The sequence below is a fragment of the Lissotriton helveticus genome, chromosome 10, assembly GCF_964261635.1.
Source record: "Lissotriton helveticus chromosome 10, aLisHel1.1, whole genome shotgun sequence".
In the NCBI taxonomy this organism is placed as follows: Eukaryota; Metazoa; Chordata; class Amphibia; order Caudata; family Salamandridae; genus Lissotriton; species Lissotriton helveticus.
Genome location: NC_136071.1, coordinates 842,212,045 through 842,228,528, shown reverse-complemented (window position 1 = coordinate 842,228,528; position 16,484 = coordinate 842,212,045). Strand labels below are relative to the sequence as shown.

At 39.3% G+C, this 16,484-nt stretch overlaps 1 protein-coding gene across 3 annotated transcripts in view; it reads left to right on the top strand.

The window, feature by feature from the left end:
- The window catches only part of OSBPL3 (oxysterol binding protein like 3), an 861,863-nt gene that overhangs the window by 469,820 nt on the left and 375,559 nt on the right, over window positions 1-16,484 (top strand). For all 3 annotated transcript variants that reach the window (XM_078663459.1, XM_078663461.1, XM_078663460.1), the window contains exon 6: window positions 4,982-5,035. In XM_078663459.1, the coding sequence (XP_078519585.1) occupies window positions 4,982-5,035 (54 nt within the window). The remainder of the gene's footprint in view (window positions 1-4,981; window positions 5,036-16,484) is intronic.

Sequence of the window (16,484 nt, the reverse complement as noted above, 5' to 3'; positions counted from 1 at the left end):
TGTGTCGACGTTTCGGTCTCAAAATTCAAAATTATATGAGACCATCCTCAGGACCAATGTTGCACCATGAATTAATGGAATGTCACCCTGGATTAATCCTCCTGACACTCTAACATGGGTTCACTTGTTCAATCGTGATAGCCGGGCATAATTAAAATGCCTGCATGGAATTTTGTCGGGAATTCAATCACCGCCCATTATCCAAGCCTCGCTGCAACAGACGAGTGCAGGTCGGCGTCTTCCGGGTCCACCCGGAAGACGCCGACCTGCACTCGTCTGTTGCAGCGAGGCTTGGATAATGGGCGGTGATTGAATTCCCGACAAAATTCCATGCAGGCATTTTAATTATGCCCGGCTATCACGATTGAACAAGTGAACCCATGTTAGAGTGTCAGGAGGATTAATCCAGGGTGACATTCCATTAATTCATGGTGCAACATTGGTCCTGAGGATGGTCTCATATAATTTTGAATTTTGAGACCGAAACGTCGACACATTGACACTGTTTTGCCAAATATTATTTGACTATGTATTGTAAATTTATGTATATAGTTAATAATCAATGTATATAGGACATAATCTGTATATATTGTCTATATAATAAGCAAAAGTGTCTGTTATCACTGCTCATACAAAATTTAAGTAGCAGTTTTTTGTTGCCAGTTCATGAATTATCATTTGGATATTCACCAATGTGTTTGTAAAATCTCTTAAATTGCTGATATAAAATCAATGATTATATAATTATAATCTCCAGTTATTCTTTTGAAGATTGTTCATTTTCTATGACAAGTATCGAACTCATTGAATAATAAGAAATAATTCCTCTAGGAACCTCTTTGTCCTTGTTACTACATCTAATCACTCACAATTATTATTTTACTCTAACTTTTTTCACTAATTTTCAACAAAGTACGCTCCCTGGGGCGCTACCCGGTACGCGTACCGGGAGCTAACCTCGCGAAATTTTTTTAAAAAAATGTTTTTTTTTCGCACATATAAGCCTCCTCAGCCACCCTCAGAAAACCTAGGGGGTCAAGATAACTCTACCGTGCCCCCTTCTACCCATTCTGAACATTATTTGCCCTCCATCTTGTATCTTAATTCGACCGAAACACAAAATGGTGGACTCCCGGAACGCTTAAGGTCCGCGAACCGAGGCGCTCAACGGTTCGCGTACCGGGTCGCTCCCTGGGAAGATAAAGGAAATAAAAAATAATCAACAAAACCAACAATCAATTAACATACAGCATTTGAAAAGTCTATCATTCATTTTTCATTGTAGTACGCTCCCCAGAACGCTTCCCGGTTCGCGGACCGGGCGCTACCCACGCAAAAAAACAAAAAAAAAATTATTTTTTTTTTTGCCCCGCGGGGCCCTTTTAAAGCCTCCACATTAAACCTAGGGGGTCAGCGAGGATCTACTATGCCCCCTTATGGTTATTTCCCCCTTTGTTTTGGCCTCCTCTTGTCTCTCGATCCTACCGAGAGACAAGATGGCGGCCGCTCCGGACTGTTTAGAATGTTGACAGACACCGGAGAGCCAATCAGCTTCGCTACGCGAAGTTCCGATACGTGTAAGGTCCGCGAACCGGGGCGCTGCCTGGTCCGCGCTTACAGATATATATCTTTTTTTAAACGTTAATTTCTCAAAATCCACTGCAGCACATATATTGAGACCTACAAAAGGCACATCGGGCTACCAGTCCCTACAATTTTGCCAAGTTTCGTGCAAATCCATTCAGCCATTCGGGCTAAAAGTGAGGCTAACCGCCCTATGGAAAACTCAATGTTAAAAACACGTTTTGGGACCCCCCTTTTTTCTCGGCCCCCCCTGGACGAACCCCCCCCAAATTTTCAGGGGTTGCTCAGAAACAAAATGTTCCATTTTCCAGAAAATTTCAGCCAATTCCGTCCACAAACGCCAAAGTTATTAGACATAGAATTTTCAAAAATCCCATAGGGAAAAAATCCTAACTATATATACCTACTGGCGACCGCCAGTAGGTAATATATATATATATATATATATATATATATATATATATATATATATATATATATATATATATATATATATATATATATATTTTTTTTTTTTTTTTAAATCAACCTCTTCTCAGTAAGTTATTCTACTTCACTTGTTTCACCTTGGGTACACTGTGGACATTTCTTTTTAGACCATTGCGGTCTTTTTTTTTTTTTCGTTTTGTCCCGTTTTCCAACAGCATTTGCAGATAATTACCAAATTTTCATTGTCCGGATGATGACCCGTTGAACAACAAATATTCGTTCAGTCCCACAGCCCATCCATCGACTCGCCTCTTGCACTTTATTACGCGGCCTGAATAATGGTGTTGTAAATTAATCTTTGCACTATTGTTAGGTGTTCCTTCATATTTCACTGAGCAGTGAATATCCTGCATTAGTTTCATCATTCTACTATTTGATATAAAATACATTGTTTTGTTTGCATTGTTTGCATCTTATTTTTGAGTTTTAAAGTATGTCATTTCATATTTTAATATTGATTATCTGGTGATCGATTTGCCTTTATTTTACATGTACCTAGGTTAATTTCACTCTCGGTTTTATTCCATTTCTCCTTTTATATATTGTTGTGTACATCAAGTTGGACATATGGGCTTATATTAGTTCCTTGCTCATTAATTTTTGTGTTGGCATATAAAAGGATTTCCCATACACAGTAGGACAGATAGTGACATATTCTGAGAAACATGTTGCCATAATACTTGGTGACCCTTTTATATATAAATCCTCTTCTGGCAAGTTTTTTCTCCACCATCATCAGATATTAACCAAGTTGAAAGTGAATAAAGAAATTGGTCTTAACTCTGGTGCATGCAAAATTAATGAAGATTTATTGACAAAATAACAATGTTCCTCTCAGTCCTCTTGTATGTACCAGACCAGTGATTTTTCTAGATGGCCCTTAATTTTGTTACAACATCAGTTATTCGACTACTAAATATTCTCGCAACTGGATGGGTCTAGGGAACGATACAACACTAAAAAACATTAAAAAACCACAACAAGATATGTAGGAATTTGAAGAGAAAATTGTGATGCCAAGCTTCTTACTAACAAACAATTATAATTGTCATAGTGTTTAACATCATGAAAAAGAGCAGCAGAGTAAAACAGTTATTCCTGATTTCTCCAAAGGGAAAGTGTAGCCTTACATTTGTGCTATCATCAACAGTCACCATTAATTGATTGTCAAAAACAAAACAGTTGTAGTGGCTACAAGAATAAGGCTGTTACTTTTTCTGAATCTTCTTGTCATTTCTCAGATTTAGAAAACCCATGTGCTAGTGCGAACACTGTCCATATGCCAAAAAATGATCCACCTGTATTGTGCATAATCAACGATCCAAGAGCAGCTGGAATCCCAAGGCAGGATTGGTACAAGGTGTCAGTACTCCCCACCTTTACCAGTGTGTTGATCAGAAGACCTACTACTTGTATTCGGTCTTTCTTCACTCTTACTGACATCAGTTGAGAAATCACTTTTCTATAAGGGCTTATTTTTTCTTGGAATGTAACAATACAGTTTGAATAAAAAATACAACTTCTAAAAAAATGTTTTCATTGACTAGAGCACAATTTTTTTATCCCACGCTAAGATTGCTATTGCTGGTATTCATCCCCCCTTGAAGTTCAGTCCTCCGAATCATCTTATCTTCAAAGAAATAACCACCTTCTAAAAACTGGTACTTGAAGACCGTAGGAACCTTGAGAAAAATACCAAGCCCATACCAACTTTAAAGGCAACACCTCACAAAATATTGAACTGGCTGACAAAAGTAGAAACACTGTCCCTTAGGGCGCTTATTATTAGAATAGTGACATTTGCAGACAATTTAATAATGATACTCCTTGTGAAAGACTTACCTAGTCTTTGACAGGGATAACGAAACAGACTATTCATTGACATGAAACTAGAGACAAAAAAAAGAGGTCTATTGTCTTGCCAATGAATAGCATATTATGACAAGTTCTGTGCTTGCATATCCCTTTCTCTATGTATGTGCCGATGATGTATTTAATAGACTAACCATACAGATAACCGACACCCCTGAAGAGTTCACTCTTAGACTACAGTGCTTCACTAGTATTTTAACTCTCTTGCTACGATTCACACATGTGCTCAATGGACGCATGGCAGGTAAAAATCTTGCATTACCTTCAGAGGATGATGGTGCCAACAGACCAACCTATGTATACGTGTACAGGAAATACAAAAAAGGATATGGATGTAGAGGGATGTGAAAATGGTTGAGGAGAGCAGAAATGTATAGTTTGGCATGGGGTTAATACAATGAAAATGGTTCCTCGTTTTTTTCACCAACAAAACCTGATCAAAGTGTAAAAGCTCATATTTTAAATACACAGTTTTCTCGATTTAGACTGGCACCATTAAACTTTAAATTCTATAATTCCTACAGGTATGTATTCTAATATAGCTTGCCATCCTTTTCTTTCATTTGGTCAGTGAAAACAAGTATACGTATTCAAAGCCTTTTGCTCAACAATTCAGCATCGTTCTTTGTTTAAGGGTAGGTGTAGGTTGAAAATTTAGTAGTTCAAGTTAGCTGTGTTATACCTGTCAAATGTATTGTACTTTAACCAGTAGCAATCTAAATCATAATGTGTCTTTCTTATTGACAAGTCCCCTGCTATTAACTTACAATACAGCAGCTCAGTCCCGCAAAGTATCTTATATAAATTTATGGAAAATGTCTATTTTTTATTTGATTTATCTTGCTGCTGAATGCTTAACATTTGTCCTCACTGTATACAGGAAATAATTTGTGTTTGTGTTACTCATCAAATGACTTGCTAGTAGCATGCAGAGTAATGCAGCATATTCATTGACCCACTGAGCTATCTTAATTATTTTTTACCTATCATACTAATTAATGTTCATGGTAAACTTATTGTTCTTTATTGTTTACAGAGATATTTTTTCCTGGACAAAGGGATATTGAAGTATGCAAAGGGTCAAGGCGATGTAAGTTTCAATCCATACATACCCTTTTTTAACATTTGCAATTTGCATGTTTCCTTACCAATACCCCAAAATTGAGAGGCTTCTTTAAGCAGACTGCTCCCTACACCTGCTGCCTTTTGAATTACATCCTTTTTCTTTTGTACCTCCAGACTCAGCTGAAGCAGTTTTACTGATATAAGTTGAGTTTTGTAGTTTGATGTTATCCATTAATTTTCACCTTTTCCTGTCAAATCTGTGATGGTTCCAGACAAACGGTCCTTTGAAGAATACTCTCTGCATGAGTTATAACATAATTATCTTCTGTATTATAAGCATGAAGCAAGAATGCTGTGTGCTTTAATTTAGACATCACTAATGCATGTGACTTGAAAGCGAGTGAAAGCAGCTAGACTACACAAATACTACTTTTGGCACAAATAAATAAGACCTTCTGAGCCACAAAGATGTCAAATTAATTTCCCAAAACATTGCTTAGATGGCTAACTCTGTTTCACACCCATACCAGATTAATCTGTTGATAAATATTTGATTTTTCACTGTGGATGAAGTGCAGAGTTGTAAGCGGCATTTTGTAGTAACTTCTGCGTCTACTGTTGAATTCTTGTGTGGCACGTACCATTGACCTTACTTAGTGACTCCAGGAATTTCAGGTTGTCATGTTGCAAATCGATTCTGCTGATTTAGTTGCAGGTGTGCAAGAGTCTTCAAAACAACTACCATGGAGAGTAACAATTTGAACTGATTATTAGTGTCCGAAGATGGTTGTTTTAGTTCTTTAATCTGACAAGTAGAATTCCTCTTCTTTTTTTTTTTTCGATTGTGTCCATACAAAGTCAAATTTTCCTAAACGCCATCAGCGGTAACTTGAGCTCTAGAACCCATGTGTATCTGACCAATTAGAATTTCCACCAAGGTTGGATGAGTCAGATGCGTCTAAGAAGTTGGTAACTAACTTGGCCGCCTAGAAAGCAAACAAACATTTCGCACCTCCCTTTGTCATGCTTTTACTTCTAAAATAACACTATGCTTACCTGTCTCCAGAATCTGACAGGCCACTGCTGAGCAGAATGTGCGGGTTTGCATGTGTGTCTGTTTCCTATATCTGTTTGTTTGCTTGTCTTGTTCTAAGTTACTAATCTTTTCTTTGTTAACTTGCAAGTGCAGTCCTTCCCAGAGAAATACTTCAGGGACTCTGCTTGAATAGAGCAGTGACTGACAAGCTAGTGAATTTGATAAGGCCACTCATATATATATATATGACGCTCCAATTCTCCTCCATTTGGCAAAAGAAGACAAAACAGCACTCGAGGGTTATATGCCAACCACGCTAGATTTTATTGCGGGGAAGCTCACACAGACGCGTTTCGGCGTGCTGCCTTCGTCAATGTGTGTCACAAAGCAAACAAACACAGGCATGTTAATAAAGTTTCCCAATGCTCATTAAAACTGACAAAGGACTGATCCCACTCTGATCACAGTGCGCGAAATCTTGGAGTGATGCACAATACATCCTGTTACTCCACATTAAGGTGCTTTTAGATGCTATTTAAGCCCATAGATGGGCAGAGGCACCTCAGAAAAGGTGGGATATTGGTGTTATTAGGGTTGTTGCAACATAAGCAAAAAAGATCAAGCCATGGATCGGCTAATATCCTTCATCATTTCATGTCATCAGATAGCTATATACATACAGATACATATCTATTACTTATCGTAAAAGAAGTGAATACTAAAAATGCCTCATATCATAGCAGCAAAGGGTTGCATGTAAGTTCAACAGTTCAACCTCATCAACGACACTATCCATGCAGACCCTCATTAAACATTGATTCATTATTATCAAAACTTCAAAAGGCTTATATGCTTGGGCAACTGCATATGGAAAGAAAAAAGACCTTATCAGAATAGGACAAATTCACACTTATAAGCCACATTCTGGACTTAATGAACATATCAGTAGTATGATTAATATACGCTCAAAATTTCAAAAATTCATAGGAGACAGATCAAATCAGAGATCCATAAGTATTCAGAACAACAATTCACAGGTTCACATCTCCTAAAAGAGGGGGAGAGATAAAGAGAAAGAACAGGCAGACAAGAGACAGGTAAAATAATGATGTTGCCCTACAGAGAGGAGTGTCTATGTTGCAGAGATAAAGTGGGGTGAGATGAAAAATGTGCCACCATTCTCTATTTCCATGAGAGTTCGATTTATCCTGCAATGCTGTAGACTAGGGTATTCATTTTCCTAACTGGAATGCCATCTCTTCCCCACTATTTAGACCTTTCGGATGTTTCGTACAGAGGTCTATAATATATCTCGACTCCAATCTCCGGAGTCGCCTTAGGCGGTCACCAACCCTCACATTTGGTGGTACAGTATCTAGTCCAAAATACTGCAGTTTATTACGGTCCCGCCCATGTATTTCAGCAAAGTGGCGAGCTACCGGATAGGCAGGGTCTGCTTTGTCTATGGCTCTAAGATGTTCCAGTATTCTTAGTTTCAGCTCTTTGATTGTACTGCTGATGTAGCGAAGGCCACAAGGGCAGTGCAAACAATAGACCACGTACTGCGTACTACAGGATATATATATATATATATACATACATACATACATACATACATACATACATACATACATACATACATACATACATACATACTCCAAACACTACCTCCGATCCCAAACTCGGAACGGCGAAGCAAACAGGAGACGGACCACCAGGATAATTACAGGTTTTCTTTATTGCATTTCTCAGCTGGGTTGAAGGGCAAGACGCGTTTCGGGCTGGAACAGCCCTTGTTCACATGCAATAGACCCGATGTAACTTTTTACTTTTTATAATGCTAGTGATCCTCATGTGACCCGCCTCTAAACTGGTCATATGACCATAAAGATAGAAAACATACTGCCTAATGTGCAAAATACACCAATAGTCACACTACATGAAAACTTCACAAGTGTTAACATTCTAATGAAAGACATAATTTGGTTAAATCATGACAATTGAAAATAACAGGATAAATCCTTACTTTTCTGATAAAGTTAACGGGGCGTTATATTATTGTATAATACACAAAAGATGTTCCTAAACTGTATCCACAGTGCAAGATAATACTCGGGCAGGACGGGGGAACTTATAGTGCTACTAATAGTGACACCTGGTCAAATGCCTAAAGTGCAAGAAGCTATATTACATGTGCAAGACAAAGCGGGATAAAGTGCTAAAGTGCATGATAAGATCAACCTGTAATTGTAATGCACAAATGCCTTCTTAACAATTGTTTTTTTTTTAGCAGAACCTCATTTTGTTAGTTAAAATTGGGTTTAAAACATTACAAAAAACGGTTAAATAGTTTATCATGATAAAAGTGAATAAAATACCTGATGTGCAAAACAGTTATAGTCAAAAGCTAATAAAAGACAGAATAATGAATATATATACACATACCTATATACACTAGAGGAAACTTTGACGCTGTTGAAAGCTATCTAATTACTAACCGGGAACCTGACTAATCAATAAAATACAGTACAAAAATATTAGCAATGAACATCATGAGAACAGTTTTGGCCAACAAATCCCCTCAGGCAACAGGGAACCTGACTACCTGATGGTTAAGGGTACAAGCTAGAAAATTGAGACAAAAGTAAGTTCGTAAATAGAGTCCAGACAATATAGATCACAAGAAATTGTGGAGGTCCTCGGTGTTAAGACCATTCGGCCATTTACTGTCATATTCGAGGATCATGCTGGACTCTAATTGTCTCAATTTCAATTCTCTGTTACCTCCCCTTAGAGGTTTCGGCACCGCAGCCACTACATAATAGGTGAGACAGTTTACATCCTTATTATGTTTACTTTGAAAGTGGCGGGCCACGGGATAGGCAGGATCACTATGTAGGATCGCTCAGAGATGCTGTAGGATCCTGACATGCACATGTTGTTTGGTACTGCCTATATAATTTAGGCCACAGGTGCACGTCAGGACGTAAACAGCAAACTCCGTTTTACAGGTGTAATTGCCTATAATGGGAATTTCAGTACTGTTAAAAGGGGTACGGTAATGAGTTTTATCTATGCCAAACTTGCAGGCTCGACAGCTGGAGCATTTGCGAAATCCGGCTGCAGGTTGCAGCCAGTTCGCCTTATGTTTTAATTCCGGACTACTGGTGTTTAAAACAGCTCCCATGCTGCGCGCTCTGCGGAAAGTTACTACTGGTTTGATGGGAAGCATGTGCCCTAATATGTTGTCTGTTAGAATGGTAGACCAGTTCTTATTCATGATCTGTTTGATCTTGGATTCTTGGTCACTGAAGGCCGTTATGAACCTGGGACAATCATTTTGTGAATCAACAGTAACGGGGGTAGATGTAATCACCTCTCTGTTAGGAATGTCAGACGGAAAAAGACTAGCCCTCAATCTAAGATTGGCTTTATTCAAAGCTTGCTCAAACATTGTGTCCGAGTAGCCTTGATTTTTTAACCTGGCACGCAATTCTTTAATCTATCAAAATCATCAATAGAGCTGCATATTCTTTTGAGTCGTAAATTCTCACCTAGAGGGATGCTGTGTTTTGGGTGAAGACTCGAGGCGTGCAGAGTGGTGTTGCCTGCTGTGGGCTTTCTATGTAGGGTAGTCTGCACTCTATTGAACTCGTCAATATAAATGTTGACGTCAAGAAATTCAATCTGCTTAGCACTCATGTGAGATGTAAATTTCAAATTGAGAGAGTTGTTATTGGGATCCTCAATGAAAGCAGATGTTTCTTGTGCATCACCCTGCCACACTATAAAGATGTCGTCTATATAGCTGAGGTATTTGATGATCTTCTCCTTCACCCACACTTGATGTGTTACGTTGAGAACCCGCTCCTCCCACCAGCCCACGTGTAAACACGCGTAGCTGGGGGAGAAGCAGGCTCCCATCGCAACACCCCTCAATTGTCTCCACACTTGTTTATCAAATACAAAGTATTTATTGTACAAACACCATTCCATCAGACTCAATAATGCCTCGTTGCTTTCGTAAAATTCTGCTGGTCTGAGACCAAGAAAGTGTCCTGCTGCTAAGAGACCTTGATATATATATATATATATATATATATATATATATATATATATATATATATATATATATATATATATATATATATATATATATATATATATATATATATATATATATATATATATATATATATATATATATAGCCTTATCAAATTCACTAGCTTGTCAGTATATGTATATATATATATATTACCTACTGGCGGTCGCCAGTAGGTATATATAGTTAGGATTTTTTCTCTATGGGATTTTTGAAAATTCTATGTCTAATAACTTTGCCGTTTGTGGACGCAATTGGCTGAAATTTTCAGGAAAATGGAACATTTTGTTTCTGAGCAGCCCCTGAAAATTTGGGGGGGGGTCGTCAAGGGGGGGGCCGAGAAAAAAGGGGGGTCCCAAAACGTGTTTTTGCCATGCAATTTTCCATAGGGCGGTTGGCCTCACTTTTAGCTCAAACGGCTGAATGGATTTCCACGAAACTTGGCAAAATTGTAGATATTGTTTGCCCGATGTGCCTTTGCTAGGTCTCAAGATATGTGGTCCTGTGAATTTTGAGTAAATTAGGTTTAAAAAAAGATATATATCTAGAGCCGCGCCCGGTACGCGTACCGGGGAGCGCTCCAGGCGCGCCACGCGACTTGCGCACGGCAAGCTGATTGGTTCTCGGGTGTCTGTAAACATTCGAAACAGTCCGCAGCGGCCGCCATCTTGTGTCTCGGTAGGATTGAGACACAAGAGGTGGCAAGAATCAAAGGGGGGAAATGAGCAAAAGGGGGCAGGGTACACCCCCCTGACCCCCTACTTTTGATGTGGGGGCCTTAAAAGGCTCCCGCGGGTGAAAAAAAAAAAACGATTTTCGCGGGGGGGAGCGCCCGGTACGCGCACCGGGGAGCGTACGGGGGAGCGTACCATGGAGATAAAAAATGACAGACTTTTTAAGAAAAAAAAAAAAGCTTCTTTTTATAAATTGGAGGTAGTTCTGAAAAGAACTTTTTTTTTGATTTTGTTGTTTTATATATTTTTTTTGTTTGTTGTTTTATATATTTTTTAGACTTTTTAAAAACAATTTTATATATTTTTTTGGGATTTTTGTCAAGGGAAAAACAAAAACAAGGATTCCAAAACTGCTCAACAGGAGCAAAAAAATTTGAAAATTTAGGGACTGGAAGAGCAGCGGTGTTGCTGTTTCTTTAGGGCAATGAGTTCAACACTCTGCTCCCCATAGCAGAGCAGTTCGTCACACTCCGTGCACAAAAATTTGATGCCTGCAAACACCGGCTGAATGTTAGGGACCATTCTTCCACGGGGTGGTCCCGAAGGTGTTGCTCCACCAGTGGAGGTGCTGCCGCCATCTGTGGGTACATTCCGTGCCAGCTCTCTGACACTCTCCCTGGCAAAGTTGTTAGGGTGTCTTCTTTTCACATGCCTGATCAAATTAGCATTTCCAAAACTATATTTTTTCAGAGGATTGCCTCTGGATAAACTACTCCCACATATTTTGCAGGTTACTTTGGGAGCGTTGACTTTTTTCTGTCCTTCAGGGATGTCGTAAAATTTCCAGATGAAATGGGTTTTTTTCTTTTGCTGAGGAGGGTCCTCATCTAAAAATCCCTCTGAATCACTGCTGGATGACTCTCTTGCAGCCATTGCTGGAGATCAGAAAAGTAGGAGATAAACAGAGTAGACAGAACAGCTCTTGCTCTCTCCAAGTACAAAGCAATAGTGAGAGAAATGGGTGGGTTTCACACAATTTGGAAAAAAAAGTTCTGAACCAATGAAAAGTGTTATTTTAAAGTCACATGGTTTGACGCGCTTACGCTACGCGCCCCGGGGCGCGTCCCGGGTGTGTATCGTAAGCGCATCGGGGCGCTTACGTTGCGCGATCGTATGCGCTTCCGGGGGCGCTTACGCGGTGCGTCATAAGACGCATCTCGCGGCTACGCGATACGTGTCTTATGACGCAAGGCGTGGCGGCTACGCGATACGTCACGATGTTGTTTTCGTTCGCGGCAATAGCGCTTCCGGGACGCGCATCAGTACGTGCCCCGGGGCGCGCCGCAAGATTGCGCTTACCCGTGCGTTCACCTGTCCGCGCCCCGGGAGCGCACCAAAAATAATATAAAAAAAAAAAAAATTATAAAATATAAAATTCGATTTAAAATGTATTATTTTTATAAAGATTTGCTATTAAAAAACCTATGAAATTCACTGAAAAAACCATAGGTTATAGACCATATATAGTTAGGAATTAGCATTTACAAAACCTTGAAAATTCACTGAAAAAACCATAGGTTATAGACCATATATAGTTAGGAATTAGCATTTAAAAAACCTTATTTTACTCACACAAAACCATTGAAATTCCATATATAGTTAGTTGTACTAACTATATATCGCGCACCCGCAATCCACTGCTGATGATGTCACATATTACATCATTCATGACATGGTCAGTGACATCACTGATGACATCACTGATGACATCTCAAATGACAGTGATGTCATCATCAGCAGTGGATTGCGGGTGCGCGATATATAGTTAGTACAACTAACTATATATGGAATTTCAATGGTTTTGTGTGAGTAAAATAAGGTTTTTTAAATGCTAATTCCTAACTATATATGGTCTATAACCTATGGTTTTTTCAGTGAATTTTCAAGGTTTTGTAAATGCTAATTCCTAACTATATATGGTCTATAACCTATGGTTTTTTCAGTGAATATATATATATGTGTGTGTATTTATGTATAATACACAATGCTGTCTATCGATTTTACTGTTTACATCAGTAGGAAGAAACAAGTATTTTTACTATGTCTATTACCCCATACGTCTAGTGAATGGCGTTACGTATGCACTGGTCACTTTAAATTTGAAAAGTTTTGTCTCACCTGCGTCATGTGATCAAGGCTCATCGAGAGCCGAAACGTTATGGCGGCACAGCAATAAACAACTGAAGACTGGAATTTGGGTCTGTGTCCGTGTTTTGTAGCGATAGCAGAGTTATGCGGAGTTTGGGCTATATTGGACCGTTTTCGTTTCGCACGGCCATACACTGAACCCCCACTTCATTAAGAGTCAACTCGCAAGCGGGACACTTCTGCCGAGTACGCTCGGCGGCTTTTGGATTCTTAGAAGGAAGTCCGAGTTTGACCCCCCGAAGCCCTTGACATTTCCGGAAACCTTACTGCACCATTGAGAGGCACTGACTCGGAGGAGACAGACTCACTGCAGGAGCAAAGGTAGGAATGAGTGGACAATTAGGGGTGAAGAGGAAACCAGCGCAAAAACGTGGGATTGCCTGGATAGTTTTTGGAACTGCTACATAGAGTAATACAAATATTGCATGATGTCTGCCGACACAGAGACAGGGAGGCTGCTGCAATACATGTTCTCAGACAGCCCCCCCAAGTATGATAGGTGTCAAACAATCGGACGCCAGTAGAGATAAAGACGCAGACTCCTTAAAAGAAAAATTTTAAAAACTTGAAAAAAGATGAAAAGCGAACAGAGTAAATGGTGGAAATCGAAGTCGCTTCAAAAGTATATTGATGTAGGCAGAATACAGAGAGGCCTGCAAATAATAAATGCTCCAAGTTATGAGGACCCGAATCCGGAATTAATGAGGGAATGGGCGAAGAGTGACCTGGACTCATCAAGGAGACTCGTACTAATTCTCATCAAATACGCTGATATAGACAGAGCACAGCTTTTGAAAGAGATCGATAACATTAATGATGACTTGGGGCAGCTCGAGCAAACAGAGGAAATGGCCAAATTGAGGAAAGATATGTTGACTAGATTGAAGAAAGAAGAAGACAAAATAAAGGAAAGGAAAGTGTACAAATTTCAAAGGGACCGCACAGATTATGAATTAGGTCAGATTTTTAAGTTTTCTAAAAAATATGATGGATACAGAACAGCGAAGAACAAATCAGCGGCGAATGCACGAAATATAAATAAAGTGTCAAACACAAAGCGAGTAACCTCGCAGTCTGACCTGAGCTCAGGGGGTGGCAGCGAATCGGAAATAGAAATGCGTAGTCTAGAACCAGGTGACCACGCAAAGAGACCAATGCCGGAAGAAGAGCTCGTTTATTTATGCGAGCAGCGGAGACAAACGCTACGCCCAAGGCTGCCAAGAACAAACGAAGAAAAGCCATCAACTTCAGGAGGAGGCAGAGCCGGAAAGCAAGCTAACAGCGGGCAAAGTTACCCTGCCAAGAAAAAGACAAGAAATTACAGGCAGAAAAAGTGAATATCACAGATAAAACCGGGAATAACATCCTCAATCTTTCAAACAATAAACTTACACCTGAAGAGGAAATGATTTTGACCCTGGGTTTATCATACTCACCGGGTAAAGATTTTGACTATGCATCTACACGACTTAATATCTATTGAACAGTGAGAAAACGTAAATTGAAAAAATGTCATACTCTTAATCAAAGACAAAAAGTAAATGACATTCCGACACCAGAAATATTACTGAGCAATTCTAATTTAACACAAACAGATATACATTTAATGGCGGAAATTGAAAGCCTTTGGAATGATACTGATTGTATACAGACACAATGCAGAACAGAGATGACCAACAATGAAAGTGATGTTTCAGGAACTGAACTAGGAACACAGACATTGCGACAAACCCCATTCAGGCAACCCTCTACCTTCAATCCTATCATGCCCCGGGACTCTATTGATGTATTCCATGAGACCGTAACATCCAAACTAAAGAAACTAAATGAACAGTTGGGAGGGACAAAAAGGAAATACAATAACCAACAACGTCAATATATAATCTTGTAACGAAATTAAAAAGTAGCAAGAGCGTGGTTATTAGGAATGGTGACAAAGGGGGCAACGTGGTCATCTGGCCTCAAGAACAGTATCTAAAAGAAGCATTCAGCCAGCTTAATGATAAGGAATGCTATATAAAGAATACAATGATCAATCTAAAAGCAGTATACACGACGTATCACAAAAAGTTGTCAACATGGCGGACCAAATGGCTCATCACGGTGGAAGAGTTCAAATATTTGAAAAATGACAATCCAGTGACACCTACAATATATTTCATCTGGAAGGTGCATAAAAATGCTGTAACACCTCCAGGGCGTCCGATAATTTCAGCGAAAAACAGTATTCTGGAGTGTACATCGGTCTATGTTGACTACTTTTTACAGTACTTTGTAAAAAATCTACCTTCTTATATACGTGATACAGGGGACTTTTTGAAGCAAATCCATGAGATCGAATGGCGGAATGATTATTTACAGATGACACTGGACGTGACGTCCTTATATACCAGTATCAAACATGAGAATGGCATCAAAGCAACCGAATATTTTCTATCTAGTAGACCGTCTGCTTTTCATGACCATAATGTAATGGTAATTGAAATGCTTGAATTTTGCCTTAAAAACAACAATTTCATGTTCAATCTATTGTTCCAACAAACTGGAGGAGTGGCCATGGGGGCCAGTTTTTCTCCTAGTTATGCCTGTTTGCATATGGGCTACTGGGAGGAACTGGTCCTCGTGGATACTCAGTCTCTAGATGACGAAGCATGTGATTAAGTGGCTACGCTTTATTGATGATTTGTTTGTTGTCTCGCGAGGTACACAAATAGAAGCACAAGCATTTGTAGAAGCAATTCACATCAGTCAGCTTAACCTCCATTTTACAGAAACAATAAGTGCCAAGTCTGTAAACTTTCTAGACACTGAGATCTATGTCCAAAATGATAAACTAGAAAGTAAATTGCACCGCAAGGACACAGCAGGAAATACAACATTACATGCGACCAGCGCACATCCTAGACATTTCATAGAAAGCATACCCTATGGGGAAATGCTGCAGTTGCGTCGCATATGTAGCAATGAAACAGATCTAAAAGCAGCCCAGTTGGAAAGCTCTAAAAGATTTCATGAGAGAGGCTACAGTTAACCTACCATTTCCAAGGCCATAGCCAAATCAATGATCCCTACCAGAGATTCTTTGCTCAAAATTTCTGGATCAGATCCGGACCTAGACAAGACTAAAGACCCTAATACCAACTTTAGAATGATAATTGGCTACAGTAAGCAGCACAATCAGATATACAAGATTCTGCAACAAAGTTGGCCACTAGTATTAAACGATACTGTAATAGGACCCCTGTTACCACACATGATTGCAGTTACATACAGTAAATCACCATTCAATAGAGTTGTATTGGTAAATACTAGTCCCAGAGGTATTGGAAAGAACTAGTTGGCTACAAACCAACAAGGGGTTTTACAAATGTCGCACATGCAAGGCATGTGCACACGGAATAAACACGAATACATATGTAACCCCGCTTAGCAGTAAGCCCTGTACAATACAGA